A 16,128-nucleotide genomic window follows, 5' to 3' on the forward strand; every position below is an offset into this window, starting at 1 on the left:
ACACACTAAATTAATGAAACGCCCGAAAAGGATAGGCGTCCCCATCAACTTCTCGCACAAAGAATCCTCTTTGTGTATGAGCCCCGGTCATCTAAGTTTATGGAATCCACCGGGGGTATGATGCCAGGAGGCATATTCCACGGTGGATTTCGTGAGGTTTTACGATGGATTCCGTAAACTTAGATGACCGGGGCTCATACACAAAGAGGATTCTTTGTGCGAGAAGTTGATGGGGACGCCTGTCCTTTTCGGGCGTTTCATTAATTTAGTGTGTACATGGGTGATTCCATAGCGGGTGATTCTGCAAAATGCATATTAAATTAATAAACGTTTATGAGTTTAGAGTGCGCACTCGTAATAAATTAAGGTTAGGATTTATTTCTAACCAGTTGATTTATTTATGTAGCTGAAGACTGCTAGGTATTCACTTTTGTCGGTTTAATTGTGTTATTTTACTAACGATTGTGAATGCTTCAGTTGATGTGTAGAGATAGCAGCAGTGGCGGAGGAAAGCATTGGAGTCTAGCGGGTTTTCGACTCTTGGACTAGATTTTGATAGGCGCCACGCCTATATTTTGTTATGTCTATTGAGACATCGATTATTTATTATTATTTTGTATGCGCTTATGCGCCTGGATATGTTATTTCTATTTGGACATTGAGATTGGGCATACCAGACACTATGGGCACCGTCCATTAGCTTTATTTTCCTATTTTTGGTAGAAAGCAAACTCAAAAGCTAAAAGCTTGTCATATTTTTGTAATTGGGCTATTATTGAGCATGAAGATTGGAAATATACATAAAATACATACTTTGTGAAGCGCTCACACAAGGCATGGGGGAGATTGAACCCAATTTGTCTCTTGCCTCTTGTCATGCTTGCTTTTACATGGGTTTTTGTGCTAAAAAGTAGAGTACTTTGTTCTTGGGGACCTTCCGGGATTCACCACGTGAGCTATCTGCATCCGATCTGCGCACCAAACATGGAGTATACATTGTTGATAATTATGGGCCATTGTTAATTCTAAAAACATAAGGTATGAAGAAGTCCCACTTTTAATAAGCAAGAACATTGTACTTTAGAACCACAAGATGCGATGGTGTGACAAGAGAAGAAAAACCCCTTAAAAAAAATTAAAATCTCTTTTTGAAACATTCAATGCTTTGTATAGAAAATAACTTTGAAATGTAAAATTAATAGAACTATCTTGCAATTGTTTGGTCCCTTAGTGATGTAGTGTCTTTGATTTCAGCAATCCACTTGAGATTGAGTCTTGATTACCTTTCTATGCTTGTTTCCTATGCTATCATTATGTCTCACTCTTCAATCCGAGCTCTGAACATTGAAAGTCATGTCACTGTCTATCTATGTCTATTTAGAGTCTATTAAAGACATGATGCACCTCCGGCAAGCACAAGTCCTTGTTCAATATATGCTATCATGAAGGTCTATGACATTATATTTCTTATTGAAAGACTATAAAGCACTTGGCATGCTTCTACAAGTGAGCTACATTTTCTATACATATCCACAAGAGTGTTTCTCATCACTTCAATGCTAATAGAGGGTGCCATTTAGAATCCTCTTTGAGTAACACAAGTGTGCAATTCATGGCCTATGTCTAGCTCTCCCATAATGCCACATGCTTTCAGGCAGCAAAAAAAGTCACCAAATTCTACAAGCATTGTAGCACTTTTTATCCAAACCCAAGTTCAATATATTATGAAATTAGTGATGTCCATGAGACAACATCCTACAATCATTGAAGACATGCTAGGCATCTATGAGCAAGTTGCATTTTCCAGACATGTCCACCATCAGGTTGCCCACAATTGCACTCTCCCCGATGATATCTTGCTCTAGTCCACAAACAATTATATCAGAATGTAGTGATATGCCTTTCCTTATGTCCTTCAATAGCATGCAAGCATTGAGTAGGGCCAGCTCAGTGACCCTATTAGGTTGCGTGTACTATCCCTTCTGCATTTTCTTGAATAGGTGGAGGGAATGCTAGGGTTCCCTTGATATGATGTAGCCATCGATGAGAGATATCTAAGTATAATCATTGCAATACAGGAGTTCATTAAAGACATGATGCACCTTGGGCAAGCACAAGTACCTCTTGTGATGAAAGTGGTCCATGAAACTACATTTATTAATGAAAGATTATAAAACATTTGGCATGCTTCTACAAGTGAGCTACATTTTCTATACATATCCACAAGAGTGTTTCTAACCACTTCACTATTAATAAAGATTGCTCTTGTGAATCCTTGTTGAGCAATACAAGTGTGCAATGCATAGCCTATGTCTAGTTCTTCCATAATGCCACAAGATTCAAGCAACAAAAACATGTCACAAAATTTGGGCAAACCCCTTTGAGCTGCATTTCTTTCAACCATTGTAGCACTTGTTCTCCAAACCCAAGTTTAATATATTATACAATTAGCATTGTCCATGATACATCATCTTGCAATGGAAAAGCTTTGAGTAATTCTTGGGCTCCTACAAGCAAGATGCATTTTCTATACATGGCCACCAATGTGTTTCCCATAAAACTACGTTCACCCCGATGGCATCTTGCTCTGGTTTTCAAAGAATAATGTCAGAATGCAACGATTGCCATTTATCCATGTCATTGAGTAGCATGCAAACATTGAGTAGGGGCAAGTTAGTGACCCTCTTAGGTTGTGCATACTCTCTTTCCTCCTACATCTTCTTGAAGAGATGGAGGGAATGTTGGGGTTCCCTTGATTCAATGTAGCCAAAGATGAGAGATGTAGTCTGTTGAAGACATGGTGCAGTTGGGGCAAGCACAAGTCCTTGTTTGGTATATGTTGTGATGAAAGTGGTCCATGGCACTACATTACTTATTGAAAGAGTCTAGAACACTTGGCATGCTTTTGCAAGTGAGCTACATTTTCCATACATATACACAAGAGTATTGAGTATGCCAAGCATTGAGTATCCATGGAGGCATACATATATAGATTAGTGACCATGTTAGTATGCCAAGCATTGAGTAGGGCTAGATTAGTTACCATGTTAGGTTTCTTGTATTGTTCTTCCACCTGCATCTTTTTCAAGAGGTGGAGGCAATGCTGGGGTTCCCTCGATTGGATGTAGCAAGAGATGAGAGTTGTCCAAGAGTACTAGTCGTGATGCAAGAGTCCGTTGAATAGATGATGCACCTCAAGCAAGAACAAGTCCTTGTTCAATATATGTTGTGATGAAGTCAGTCCATAACAATACATTTCTTATTGAAAGATTGTAAAACACTTGGCATGCTTCTATAAGTGAGCTACATTTTCCATACATATCCACTAGTGTGTTTCTCACCACTTCACCATTGATAAAGAGTGTCATTTTGAATCCTTTTTGAGCAATACAACTATGTAATTCATGGCCTATGTTTAGTTCTCCCATAATTTCACAAGCTTTTGAGCAGCAAAGAAATGTCACAAAATTTGGACAAATGCCTTCCAACTACATTGCCTTCTTCAAGCACTGCAATACTTGTTCTCCAAACCCAAGTTCAATATATTATGCAATTAGTGTTGTCCATGAGACAACAATCTGCAATGGAAAATCTTTAAAGACATACTTGGCTTCTTGAGATACATTTTGCATACATATCCAAAACAATGTTTCTCACCACTTCACTCTACTAATAAAGAGTGACGTTTTGAATCCTCTTAGAGCAATACAAGTATGTTATTCATGGCCTATGTCTAGTTCTCCCATAATGCCATAAGCTTTCAATCAATAGGAAACAGTCACAAAATTTGCACCAACCCCTTGTGGCTGCATTTATTTCAAGCATTGACACATTGTTTCTCCAAACCCAAGTTGAGTATATTATGCAATTATTGTTATCCATGAGACAGCATCTCGCAATGGGAAATCTTTGAAGATGTGCAAGGCTTCAATGAGCAAGTTGCATTTTCCATACATGTCTATTGCACAATTTCTTTATCCTTGACATCTTGCTCTAGTCCTCAAACAATTATGTCAGAATGTAGCGCTTGGCCTTTCTTTATGTCAACTTCAGCAGGATGCAAGCATGGAGCAAGGCCACATTTATGACCGTGTTAGGTTGCGTGCACTATCCTTCCTCCTGCATCTTGTTAAAGAGGTGGAGGGAATGATGGGGTTCCCTTGTTTAGCATATGATGTGCTGAAAGCATTCCACAACACTACATATTGTATTGGAAGATTGTAAAGCACTTGGCGTGCTTTTGCAAAAGTGAGCTACATTTTCTATACATATCCACAAGAGTGTTTCTCAACACTTGACTGCAAATAAAGTGTCATTTCAAATCCTTCTTGAGCAATACAAGGTGTCTAATTCATGGCCTATGTCTAGTTCTCCCATAATGCCACAAGCTTGCAAGCAATAGACAAAAATCACAAAATTTGCACAAACCCCTTCCAACTGCATTTCTTTCAAGCATTGTACTAGCATTTGTTCGCCAAACCTAAGTTCAATATATTATGCAATTACCGTTGTCCATGAGACAACATTGCACAATGAAAATCTCTAAGGACATGCTTGGTTTGTACAAGCAGGTACATTTTCCATGCATGTCCACCAACGTGTTGCCCATAATCACACTCTCCCCAACAACATCTTACTCTAATCCTCAAACAATTATGTGAGAATGCAAGGATTGTCCTTTCTCTATTCTATGTCCTTTAGTAGCATGCAAACATTGAGTAGGGCCACATTAGTGAACTCATTAGGGTTGTGTGTACTCTCCTTCCTCCTACATCTTCTTGAAGAGGAGGGAATGCTAGGGTTCCCTTGATTTGATGTAGCCGACGAAGATGAGTTATCCAAGAGTACTCATTGCAGTGCAAGAGTCAACTGAAGATATGATGCACCCGGGGGGCAACTACAAATCCCTGTTCATCATATGCTATGATGAAAGCGGTCCATGATACTATATTTCTTATTGAAAGAGAATAAAACACCTGGCATGCTTATGCAAGTGAGGTTCATTTTCCATACATATCTACAACACAGTTTCGCACCACTTCACTATTGATAAAGAGTGTTGTTTTGAATCAAGGATGGGGTGTGATTCGAGGTGGTGTCGAAGGGAAGCGTGAAGGTGTGCAATGCAATGGACATCCGTGGTGCATCTACATTGTTGGAGGATGTAGATGAATAAGGAGGAAGCTGCACTAGCTGGAGGGTGTAGATGATCAAGAAGGAAGTTGTAGCGGGCTCGGCCTGCATCCTCTACTATCATTGGCATGATTGGATCACCACCTATGATGTGTCACCTTGTGAGGGCTAGACTCGACAAAGATGATGTAGAAGATCCTAGAAAGCTTATACCAAAATTACTTATCTTTCTTTTGAAGTTAAATGTGTGTTTTTTTAAAATGTCCACCATCTTGTCACCGCACCATTGTACAAGCATTTGCTTTTAAGGGCAATGCTAATAAATAAATAGCATTAATTTTACAATAATAAATGATTACATAAATAATGGTAAAATAAATAAGCACATTGTGAGAAGAACGAATGGCGGAAGCTCGGCAATTGTAGAATCTAGTGATTAAATAGGGGTTGGGCCACCAAGTTTGGAGGTGAAGGTGGGAGCCCTAGAGGCACACAATTCACACGAGTGATCCTGCTCGGCTGACACGCAACTCGAAATATCTCGAGGAAGGAGGTGCAAGATCAATGCATTCATTTTGACGGCACGACAAGGCGTTGCGCCGTGCGGGCCCCGGGGGCGTTGTCTGACCGGGTGGAGGGCCGAGGCATGTGTTGGCGTCGCGTCACTCGGCGACTGTGATTTTGTCGGGTTCGGGCAATCGACACGTGTCCATGTGATTGAGACCTTTAAAAGGCTTCTAGCCTAAGGTAAACGCCACTAGTAGAGAGTCAAGGTGTGTGGGGCCGAAAACTCAACCATTGGATTCATTGAACTGAATACAGATGTATTGTAAAACACGTGCGGATTCCGGAATCCGCTTTTGTATACCTTCTAGGCGACTGTCAACCATCTGCGCGTCACTTAACAGGTGACGCCGTGACGAGCCCGGCACCCCGCGGCTCTATAGCTAGTTCCTTCATCATCAACAAATAATGTTGACAAATTTGCCTATTTAAATTCTCTAGTGCTTGTTGTATATTCCCTCATCGATACAGTATCCATCATTTGTTGCCCCAAATCTACCAAGCTGAACAGCCAAATTAGTTGGCATTCAGTGGACTTTGCCTTTGAAGAGCTTTATGAAGAACATTCTATACTGATAGTGAGCCTCAGCAGTTTTGATCATGGCGGTGAGTTGACTAAACATAGAGCATGTCACTTGGACTCTGAGGGTGTTGCCATTGAGAGGCCCTGATCGGGTTGGTCAGGTAGTGGTGTGAGAAGAGTTTCCTAGTTGAGGGATCAGCTTTCAGAGAGGGTGAGTTGAGTAATAGCTAGTCTATGCAGCTGCTCTCTTCACAGAGCTTTCAGAGAGGGTGAGTTGAGTAATAAGCTAGTCTATGCAGCTTCCCTCTTCACAGAGCTGAGCTGTGCCACTGGTTTTTCCACGTAGAATCCAGCTTCTGATCATTAAAGCTATTTTGTGGGGGTGCTTGTTCTCCTGGTGGTGGTGCAGCAAGGGTCGTGGTATTGGGGGGTGGCATTGGCCGCCGCTACAGCTGTTCTGATCTCACTTGTCATATTCTTAGTAATTATTGGCAGCTCAATATCGGTGCACGGTAGGTGGTGCTAGTGGGCAGCAGCAGCTCATCGTCTACCGGCGGTGGACACAGCAGCGTGTGCGTGGTGCAGCTGGGGTCGACAGTGTAAGAACTCAGATATCTTTGTAAACCTGCTGTAAACCTTGAAGCCCTGGGCTAATCAGAAGTGAATATCTTTGGAGTGGAAGAGGCCGGCACGCATCAGCTAGCAGCACCAGCTCTACTAGCTGCAGCCGCACTGACCGCTGCGCCGGTTAGAACTAATTAGAGTTCACACGCACAATAGGGCCTGGACTGTTTGACGTAATAGTAGTAGGACAGAGCTAATTACAATCCAAGATTGGCGATTGCCTGTTGAGACAGAGGCGCACGGCCGTCGGCCGCTGGCTGGAGGCGGGGGTGGTGACGGAGGCCGGGTCGACAAGAGCTCAAACGTCGCACTGATCAAGTCTCTGTGATTAACTACCTGACAATTAATTCGTCTATTCTGTGAATCATTCAGTATATAATTTGGGCAACCAGACTTAATTCCAGCCGCACTGATCGCTCTGTGATCAACTACCTGACAACTAATTTCTACATCTTGATACAATGACTCAACAGCAACAAAGCTCCCCAGTCTCACCTCCTGCTGGTCCCTTTGCTCATGAGCTTGGAAGCAGCAACAGTACCCAGATTAATAACGCACGTTGTCCGTTCCCCTCCTCCTCTTTGCTCCCCCCATCATCATCACCACCAACACCACCGTCATCAGCCCATGGTCATGTAATGTTAGATCATCCCTTATGTCTGGCGCCCTACATCCACAGTATTCCGCTACTCTTTACCACCTCTGATGCCCTTGAGCTGGAATATTCCGTTCCCCCCTTCGAGGAATCCCCCTTTCATCCTGATACAACTTCACAATCTCCATTCTTAGCAAGCTCTGAGTTCATTCCTGATGATCAGGAATATGATAAAGTATTGTACATGACTGATACTGATGAAGAAATCAGGGACAAGATTTTTGAATCACTTCAATTTGAGGGGCTTCTTGCATGCTACGAGAGGGAATCCCTTGTCGCAGACAGTCAGTCCTATACCCAAGATGATGACATCTGTTTACTTCAGGCAACATCACTATTGTCGAATCCTGACACCCACTTTCCTGCCACCATGTCGGAGAATATAAGCAACATCACAGGTCCACATGAGCTACCCAATGGTAACCAGGATACTTATCTCAAGTGCTTCAACCAGGAACATGCAATCTCATTCCCAGGAGGGAGCTCTCCTGCTGCTTTAAACGTCACGCATGGCTATGTGGAAAAGGAAGCAGCATATGAATGGACTGATCTCAGTGATTTAATTGAACCCATGTCCGAACAGATCAATCTTTATGATGATCGTGGGGCATACACAGTAACATTATCTGTTAACACAGAGAAGCTCAACTTGCATGATGGCTACCATTGGCGTAAATATGGACGAAAGAAGATTATGTCAAAGAGAGACGATCACCCAAGGTAAATGCTCTTTCATTCGAAACGAGGTATTCCGTGAAAGGCAGTGTAAAATTAGGATGGTATTATTTAACTCATGTTTATGGAAGAATATCAACCTGAGTGGTAACCGAAAATTGTGATCTCTTCATGCAACGCACACACTTAATTATCTTAGGTAGGATAATCAAAAATCTTATGGCAATTTCGCTTGTAAAATCCGCTAATCGGACATGTCCTCGTTTGCATTAGGGATTATCTGAAGTGTGCCAGAAAGGGCTGCCCTGCTAGGAAGAGGGCGGAGCTCTCAAGTGACAGAGAAGGCCACTCCATCTTCACTTACAAACACCGCCACAATCACCACCCCTATCGGTAACATCCAAGGAGAACTCATTCTCAAAAGGGGAGACGACCTTCGCATGAAAGAGGGGACATCCCTATCATCTCATTTCAGTCAGTTTTATGTTATCATGAAGAATCTGTTGTCATAGGCTGATACTGAGTTCAAAAACAACTTTGTTAAAGGCATTCCAAATTATTAGATAAAGCAAACCAATTAAGATACTACGTCCATATTCATTTACTTCTAGACTTTTAACATAGATTATCGAAGGCAGACAAAAGAAAAGGGGGATGGATGGGAATCCCACTGTCCCACCACCAAACGAGCCACTATTTGTTTTTTTTTTTGAGAGAAGCTGTAAATATTATATTAGGATGAGAAAAGGGTCAAATAAGTAGCCAATTGATTAAGGATATTCTACTTCTGAACATTCATTGACATAATTGGAGAAGTCTCTACTCAGATGTAATCTGGTTTGAGGAACTTCTTTGAAGTAGATATTTGTAGACTGTAGTTTCATTTGTCGATGAATTACGACATACAACTATATTGGTGGTTGGAAGACAGAAGGCACCCGATTCCAATAACAAGGCTTCCCTCAGGGGAAACCTGTAAATACCTTTAGGATCAATTTATTGGCATTCAACCTTGTCGTCTTTATTTGTTGGCTTTGTATAACAATGGGATAGGAAGAAATGTAGAAAGGAGAGGTGCAATTCACTGCAATTTGCCAAGCGTTTTAACTGTAATTCGTAGTAGATTCTTAGAAGCGTCTCACTGAAGGCTTTCTTTTGGTTAAAGTACAGAACCCAAATTAAGTACGCGTAATAATGAGCTCTCTGTAATAAATATGAGCCGCCAAATCTATTTGCGAGTTTGGTTTTCCTTTCTGGGGAAAATGGAATCTTTCGACGTCCATTGCCCACAACATGCATGATGCTCCGAACTGTCTAGTTTGAGCTTCCTTTTGTTGCCGGGGCAACTTGGTGATTGACCCTTAATAAAAAATAATCTCTAAACAAGGTGATGTGATCACCGTTTTCCGAAGGCGATGCGATCTCAATGGCTTGCCTTACAAAAGGTTCTCCTGACGTTCCTAGATTTTATAAGAGCCCGGTCGCACCACTCCCGCGGCGCCACTTACCCCTCGGTCCCACCATGAGGCTTTTGGGGCAGTGGGGTTTCGTTCTTAATTAAGGCTTGGTTTGCAGCGGTTCACACGTCTGTCTGTGGTACGATTGCAAGGTTACCCTGAATGTTTGAGATCCCACATAACGCTGAAAACGTTATTGCGAGCCAGCCCTAAGGGGTTTACTCATTGTTGCATTCCAATATCTAGCTGAAGGTGATCAAATCACAAAGCCTTGGCCCTTCGAGATTAAATGTTGGAAGAAAAATATGGAGAACATTGCTCTATTATAGACATGATTAGACTTGCACTTAAATACAAGATGTAGCCACAATGAAAATGAATACTAGGTGCAAAAGTCATGTAGTACCCTTTGGTCTAACCATTGTTATCTATATAAATCACCTTGAAACATATGCTAGATGAAAATTATTATAGAATTTTTCATTGTGTAAAATGTATTAAACACGATGCAAATATTTTAAAATGAAAAATGAGACATCCCTTTTGGTACCAAATTGCAACAATATCATGCCATTGAAAGCGGAAGTGGGGGGTACAAGGCACATGCAAAGGATTGGCTTTGTTATGGCCTTAAAGTGGCCCATTATTGATTTGCAAAATTGTAATAATTCCAAGTTGTTTTGTTGTTGATTTACCACCTGCTTTACCACCTACACATCCTGAAGACTATAAAATTGATCTAGTCCTAAGTTCTCAACCACCATGTAAAGCACCTTATAGACACAATCAAACTGAACAAAAATAAATCCAAACATAAGTTGAGGAACTGCTGAACTAAGGACTCATTGGGCCTAGTACTTCTCTTTTGGTGCACATATCCTATTAGTTAAGAAGAAAAATAATACCTATAATATGTGCATTAACTATCGCTCCTAAACAAAATCACTGTTAAGAATACATATCAGATTTCTAAGCACTACAACATATACATGCTATAACGACGTTTTCTTTATATATAAAAAATGTCCCTGTCGTCGGTATTAGCGTCAATAGAAAACCGTCGCTATTTGCATCGCTATTTAGCGACGCACATACCGACGCTAATACCGACGAAAATAATGACGGTTACAGTGAATTTCCGACGCTAATATCGACGATTGCAGAATACTTTTCCGACACTGATACCGACGATTACAAAGAATATATTTTTTTTGTGGCAGAGCTGCAGATGTAGCCCTACCACAGTTAGAGCCACAAAGGGCTAAGAGACAATTCCTGTTGTCAAAGAAGTTAGACAATCGATCCCGAATAATTACAAGACTTTCCAAACAAGTACTTTCATAACATTAATTAACAGAAATGTGCACAGCACAGATAAAGAAAATAACAGAACTTAAATTGAGAAGTGCTACTGCGGCAAAGCAAATAAAGAGTCATGCTACAAGATAGAAGTCCAAATCATATATACTTTGCTATTACATATGGAGGATAGATGCCATAATGCCATACATAATACAAGATGGGGAGTAATCCTATGTAACCTAATCTGCTCTCTATGACTCATCCGCATCAGAAAACTCGTATCGCTGTAGTGGCATATCGAAGGGAGTCTGCAACAACAAATGCATATATAATTGTGAGTACCAAATACAAACTGACATATAATGATAGATTTCTCAAATTAGGAATGATATTTATTACTACTTACTGGTCCTTCGCGAGCGTAGAGCTTCTCGATTAGGGCACTCAAACCATGCTTCTCCCTATATGTCACCTCCAGTGCAGTCGGGTCGCGATTCATAAAACCTTGTTATGGCGCACAAACATTGAAAAAAAGCGTACTTGAGATTCATGTTCGAAATACATACATCAACATGGATATCATTAAATTAGAGTACTCTACCCTATTAATACTTACAAAATCTGCCATGAATGTTGTGTGGCCGCCGCTACCAAGGTGATGCACCGATCCTGCGTCCAAGCGTGCCTTTGTTGCATCCTTCTGCTGCTTCCACTTGTTTGGAGTGGATGTCGCCTCATCCTGGAGATTACTCCAGTCCTCTGTATCCAGCCACTCCGGCTTCAATTTGCCCTGCTTGACTACTTCGCGTGCATCAAACCGCCTATGCGATTGATAGTCATGTATATGCGTGATCATCCACCCTCTCGAAAATCTATCATTGCTAGAGGGCTGAGGGAACTCTCGATACAATGTATCGATTATGGACTCCTTGCTGGCATCTGGGATCTCCTTCCACTTGTCTGTAATGTTGTGCCGAGATACTTGTTGGCACAACTCATGCATCCTAGAGATGATAGCTTTTTCATCATCATTCATGTATAAATGGCGAGAGGCCTTATCTATGAGATACGAGTAACCTGCAAGATCTTGCAAACGGGTACTTTCAGGACATTAATATAAATGTGTCAAACACAATTTGAATTGATAAGTGCTACTGCGAAGATCTTCATGTGAAAATACATACCTGGAGGAGTGGGTTTCGTGTACTTCTTGTCGGCCGTGGGAGTGATCGGTGGGGTGCGTAAAGGAGTAGGAGTGATCGGTGGGGTGCCTGAAGGAGTGGGAGCAGTAGACGTCTACCCGCCATCGCCAGTGAAAGACGGTGTCGACTCCCTGGTGGCAGTGCGAGTGGGGGAGACTGCATCCACGTCCCCACAACAAGAGCTACCTCCTCCTCGACCACGTGACTCTGAAGCAAAGCGAGACCTGCGACTGTGTCTACTGGAGACTGACGCATCGGACCATCTAGAGTCTGCCAATCGTGCTGAGGTGGAACGGAAAAGCTATGCATCGGCTCTATCTCTGACACGTGCTAGCTACTCCGGTGAGAAACACGCTAGCATCGCGTCGATGTCATCATCAATAAAATCCCGGCTCATCCTGCCGTCCGTGCCCAAATCCTAAACCTGCACATACAAGGAAAAATAAGTCAATCTGATAATGAATTACAAGACATAATAAAACTAAGACTTAATTTGCAAGACTTCATTTTAAAATAATAATAAAAATTAGATAATAAAAAATACGATACTCCAAAAACATACAAACTGTCCTAACCGATTTGCAAAATTTGGACATGATGTAGTGGGAGGAACGTTTTGATCGAGTCACTTTTGTTTAGGGTTCCACAATCTCATCTTGACATAGCTCAGTATACACCGGAAGGTCTATATAAAATTCTCCACAAAATGAGGACTCTGCTTCATTTTCAAAAAACCCATCCTCTATCTCCATAGGTGAGATGTCTTGGTCCTCCAAGCATTTCATCCTAGTTTCTTGTATGCCTTCTGTCATTGCCACTATTAAAGGTGTCTCTTCTATGATCGGTACGGGGGTTCTGGCAAACACTAGGATACTCCTAGATGTCATGGGAATGACATACCACCATTGAGGTTGTTGCGGATTAGGGAAAAAAATGACCTAATCCATATTACGATTAGTATAAAAGTCCACTTTGAGATTGCTAAAGCGCATCAAGTATCAGGGACACTTACCTGCTCACAGTGATTTGGCAAAACAAATGTATCACTCAAATCGGTCCACTTCTTCGTTGAGTCAATCTCAACAAAGCCACTCGCGGCCCTCGCCAAATATTTGCACCTGCTCCTTCGAGAGTAACCTTGAACCATTGCACATCAAATATGGTAATGGAGAAACTCCGATAGTCCACTGCAAGGATACTAAACATCCGAAATACTCCATCTCTACAACTACACGGTTTGGATCTATGGCACGTCGTTGGCTTTCCTGCTCAAACATTGCCATCACTCCACACTCCATTGTCGAGTGTAACGTGTTGATGTGCTCTACTTTGAAATGTCATCCACGTGACCATGCTGCATTATGGACCTTATACTGGGAGAAGAACAAGTATATTAGTTGCGATTTGCAGTATAGATTGTGATTTCTTGGAATTGCATACCTTGGGATTGCATCCACGTGAGAAGTCCCACTCTTCTTCAGTAATTGTTTCTCCATCTTGAGATGCTCTGGTTAGGGCCTCATATAGCCATCTAGTGGATATGAGTAGAGGCATCTCCTCTAAGCCCTTTGGATATCGAATGGGCCGTTGCCGCGTACTCTGTCGAAAGTCAGATATTGCAGACTCTCGCTCAGCGTGAGCATCCTCATACTGTTGCAACCACTTCTCCATCATAGCACTATGCAGCATACAAAATCGGTTCACCTTGGACTCCATGGATGCGTCCATCTTCTTCTCTATTCCATTTCCCACTAGGACATCTCCATTCAGATGATCATCCTCCTTAAGTGACCATATCAAGCCTTTGTCCCGGTCTAGAGTGGACAACCACTCAGAAATGTACACCAAGGCCTCCGACACTAACCAACCTTCAGCCATGCTACCCTCAGGACGAGCCCGTTGTCGTACAAATCCCTTTAAGGTCTTCATGAACCGTTCAAGGAAAAACATCCATCGAGTATGGACTAGACCTGCAACCTGCAATTCATCTACAATATGCACTAGAAGATGGGTTTGTATCGTGAGCATACTAGTGGGAAGATACTTCTCCAAAAGACAAGCAGTCTCTACTGCCATGCATTTCGTGGATTCAATCAATGATGTGTGAATTTCTCTTTGGGAGACAAACTGAACCAACTCGGACCTCCCATGTCAGAGACCTCACGATTGCGATCGGCAATACAAACTGTGAAAACCATAATCTTAACATTGTGTATAAACAAACTGCGATTCTGAAATCTAATATGCAGAATCATGCCATGCGCAGCCTCATACCGTACATACCTGACACATCTTATGCCAATCATGGGATTTGAGTCCTGTCAGTTGGTCATCCTTTGTGAATGCTGTCTTGAGAGAACGAATTAGGCCAATCGGCGTGCGAAAGGACTTGATGTTTTCCTTTACTCATTGCACTTCATTGCCAGAAAAAACCCAAGGAGCGTGCGGCAATTGCACTTGACCGTCGACGCCACTTACAGGCCAATATGGTTCCATCTTTCCCACTGCTTTCAAATCCATACTCACTCCTAGTGTGTCTCGCTGCCCAGTGAGGTGGTCCCATAGCAAGCTATCCACATTCTTAAAAATGCGCATGGGATCTAAAAGGTGGTTAATCTTCAGTTTTTTCAAATAAGTCAGCTCATAGAAAATTGAGAAGCGTCGCATTCCACTGGGAAGCAAGTCTTGGTCCACCATCCTGCAATCAAACCAGCTCAGTGCGTTCATTCTCGCAGGAGGGCGACCAAGAAATCCTTCTCTCATGACATGACCCTCTGGCAAAAAAGCCCGATGTCCCTCAAATACCATCTTCTTCATAGATTTTGACATACGAGAATCCAACCTTGGTCCACACAGAGGACATGCATGGTAACCTGATGTGACTAGCCCTGCAGAACACACATGTATAATGAGGCATGTCATAATACCAACATCGCTCAAAGAAAACTAGCAAAATAAGAAAACACGCTTTACCAGAGCATTCTCCATAACCTAGAAAGTCATGCATGGTCCACATAAGAATTGCCCTTATAGTTGCGGATCGTCTACCAATATGTTTGCTCATGTCCTCCACTACAATTCCCTCCCATAACTCCTTTAGCTCATCAATCAGTGGAGAGAGGTAGACATCCATATTCTTGACTTTGTATCGTCTAGGCACAAGCAAGCTGAGCAAAAGGTGTCCTTTCTTGGTGGAAAGCCATGGCGGTATATTGTAGTTAACAAGGACCACGGGCCATACACTATAGGAGGTGGAACGTAAACCAAAAGGATTTACCCCATCCATGGCAAGACCGAATTGTAGATTCCTCGCCTCCTTTGCAAAGTCAGGGAAAGTCTCGTCAATGTGATGCCATGCTTCTGAGTCAGCTGGTGTACGCTGTACACCATCAGTGGATCGATTTTCCGCATGGCATGTAGTAAAATTTGCAAAACTCTTGGTCCGAAAAATGTGACGAACACGCGGTATCAGCGAAAAGTGTCTCAAAACCTTCTCCGAAATAGTCTGTCCTTGCAAGTCATTTCGATACCTGTCCACACCGCACTTAGGACATGTGGCCAACAATTCAAACTCTCCCCAGAAGAGAACACAATCATTGGGGCAAGCATGAATGCAATTATAATCCATGCCTAGCTTTGCAGCACTTGTCTTGCATCATCACGAGACTCAGACATCGTGTTTTGGATAGGCAAAATATAAGATTTCAACGTTCTACAAATTGCAATGAAGCACGTTATTAGAGTGCTATATAGCACATTTTAATGGCTTTCAATAAAGAATCATACACATCATAATATACCTGAATAGCTCTGTCGCACTCACATCGCTCCATCCATACTTTGTTTGTATGCTCAACAATGCAAGAAGCGTCTTCAAATGGGATACTCGACTCCTAGCATACAATGGAATGGCAGCCTCCGCAATTAAAGGATCTTGGGATTCCGAGTCCGTCGGAAGCAATGATTCGATTATGTCCTCTAACTCGAGCTCCA

General features: G+C 42.1%; 1 protein-coding gene and 1 pseudogene across 1 annotated transcript; one reads left to right on the forward strand and one right to left on the reverse strand.

Annotated features, from left to right (window-relative positions):
• Nucleotides 1–6,156: 6,156 nt before the first annotated feature.
• Nucleotides 6,157–9,337, forward strand: LOC148033594 (uncharacterized). Its single transcript, XM_087682334.1, has 2 exons — nt 6,157–8,219; nt 8,448–9,337. Exons 1-2 carry the CDS (start codon nt 7,306–7,308, stop codon nt 8,569–8,571), a joined length of 1,038 nt encoding a protein of 345 aa, XP_087538460.1. The 5' UTR covers nt 6,157–7,305; the 3' UTR covers nt 8,572–9,337.
• Nucleotides 9,338–12,229: 2,892 nt separating this feature from the next.
• Nucleotides 12,230–15,268, reverse strand: LOC148033595 (uncharacterized; annotated as a pseudogene).
• Nucleotides 15,269–16,128: the final 860 nt, after the last annotated feature.

This window comes from Lygodium microphyllum, chromosome 7, assembly GCF_053477565.2.
Source record: "Lygodium microphyllum isolate KBCC chromosome 7, Lygodium_microphyllum_v1.1.10, whole genome shotgun sequence".
Taxonomy (NCBI): domain Eukaryota; kingdom Viridiplantae; phylum Streptophyta; class Polypodiopsida; order Schizaeales; family Lygodiaceae; genus Lygodium; species Lygodium microphyllum.

Coding starts and splice junctions, on each gene's coding strand:
- LOC148033594 (XM_087682334.1), top strand. CDS start 7,306: ATGACTCAACAGCAACAAAGCTCCCCAGTCTCACCTCCTGCTGGTCCC. Junction 8,220..8,447: donor AAGAGAGACGATCACCCAAG/GTAAATGCTCTT, acceptor CGTTTGCATTAG/GGATTATCTGAAGTGTGCCA.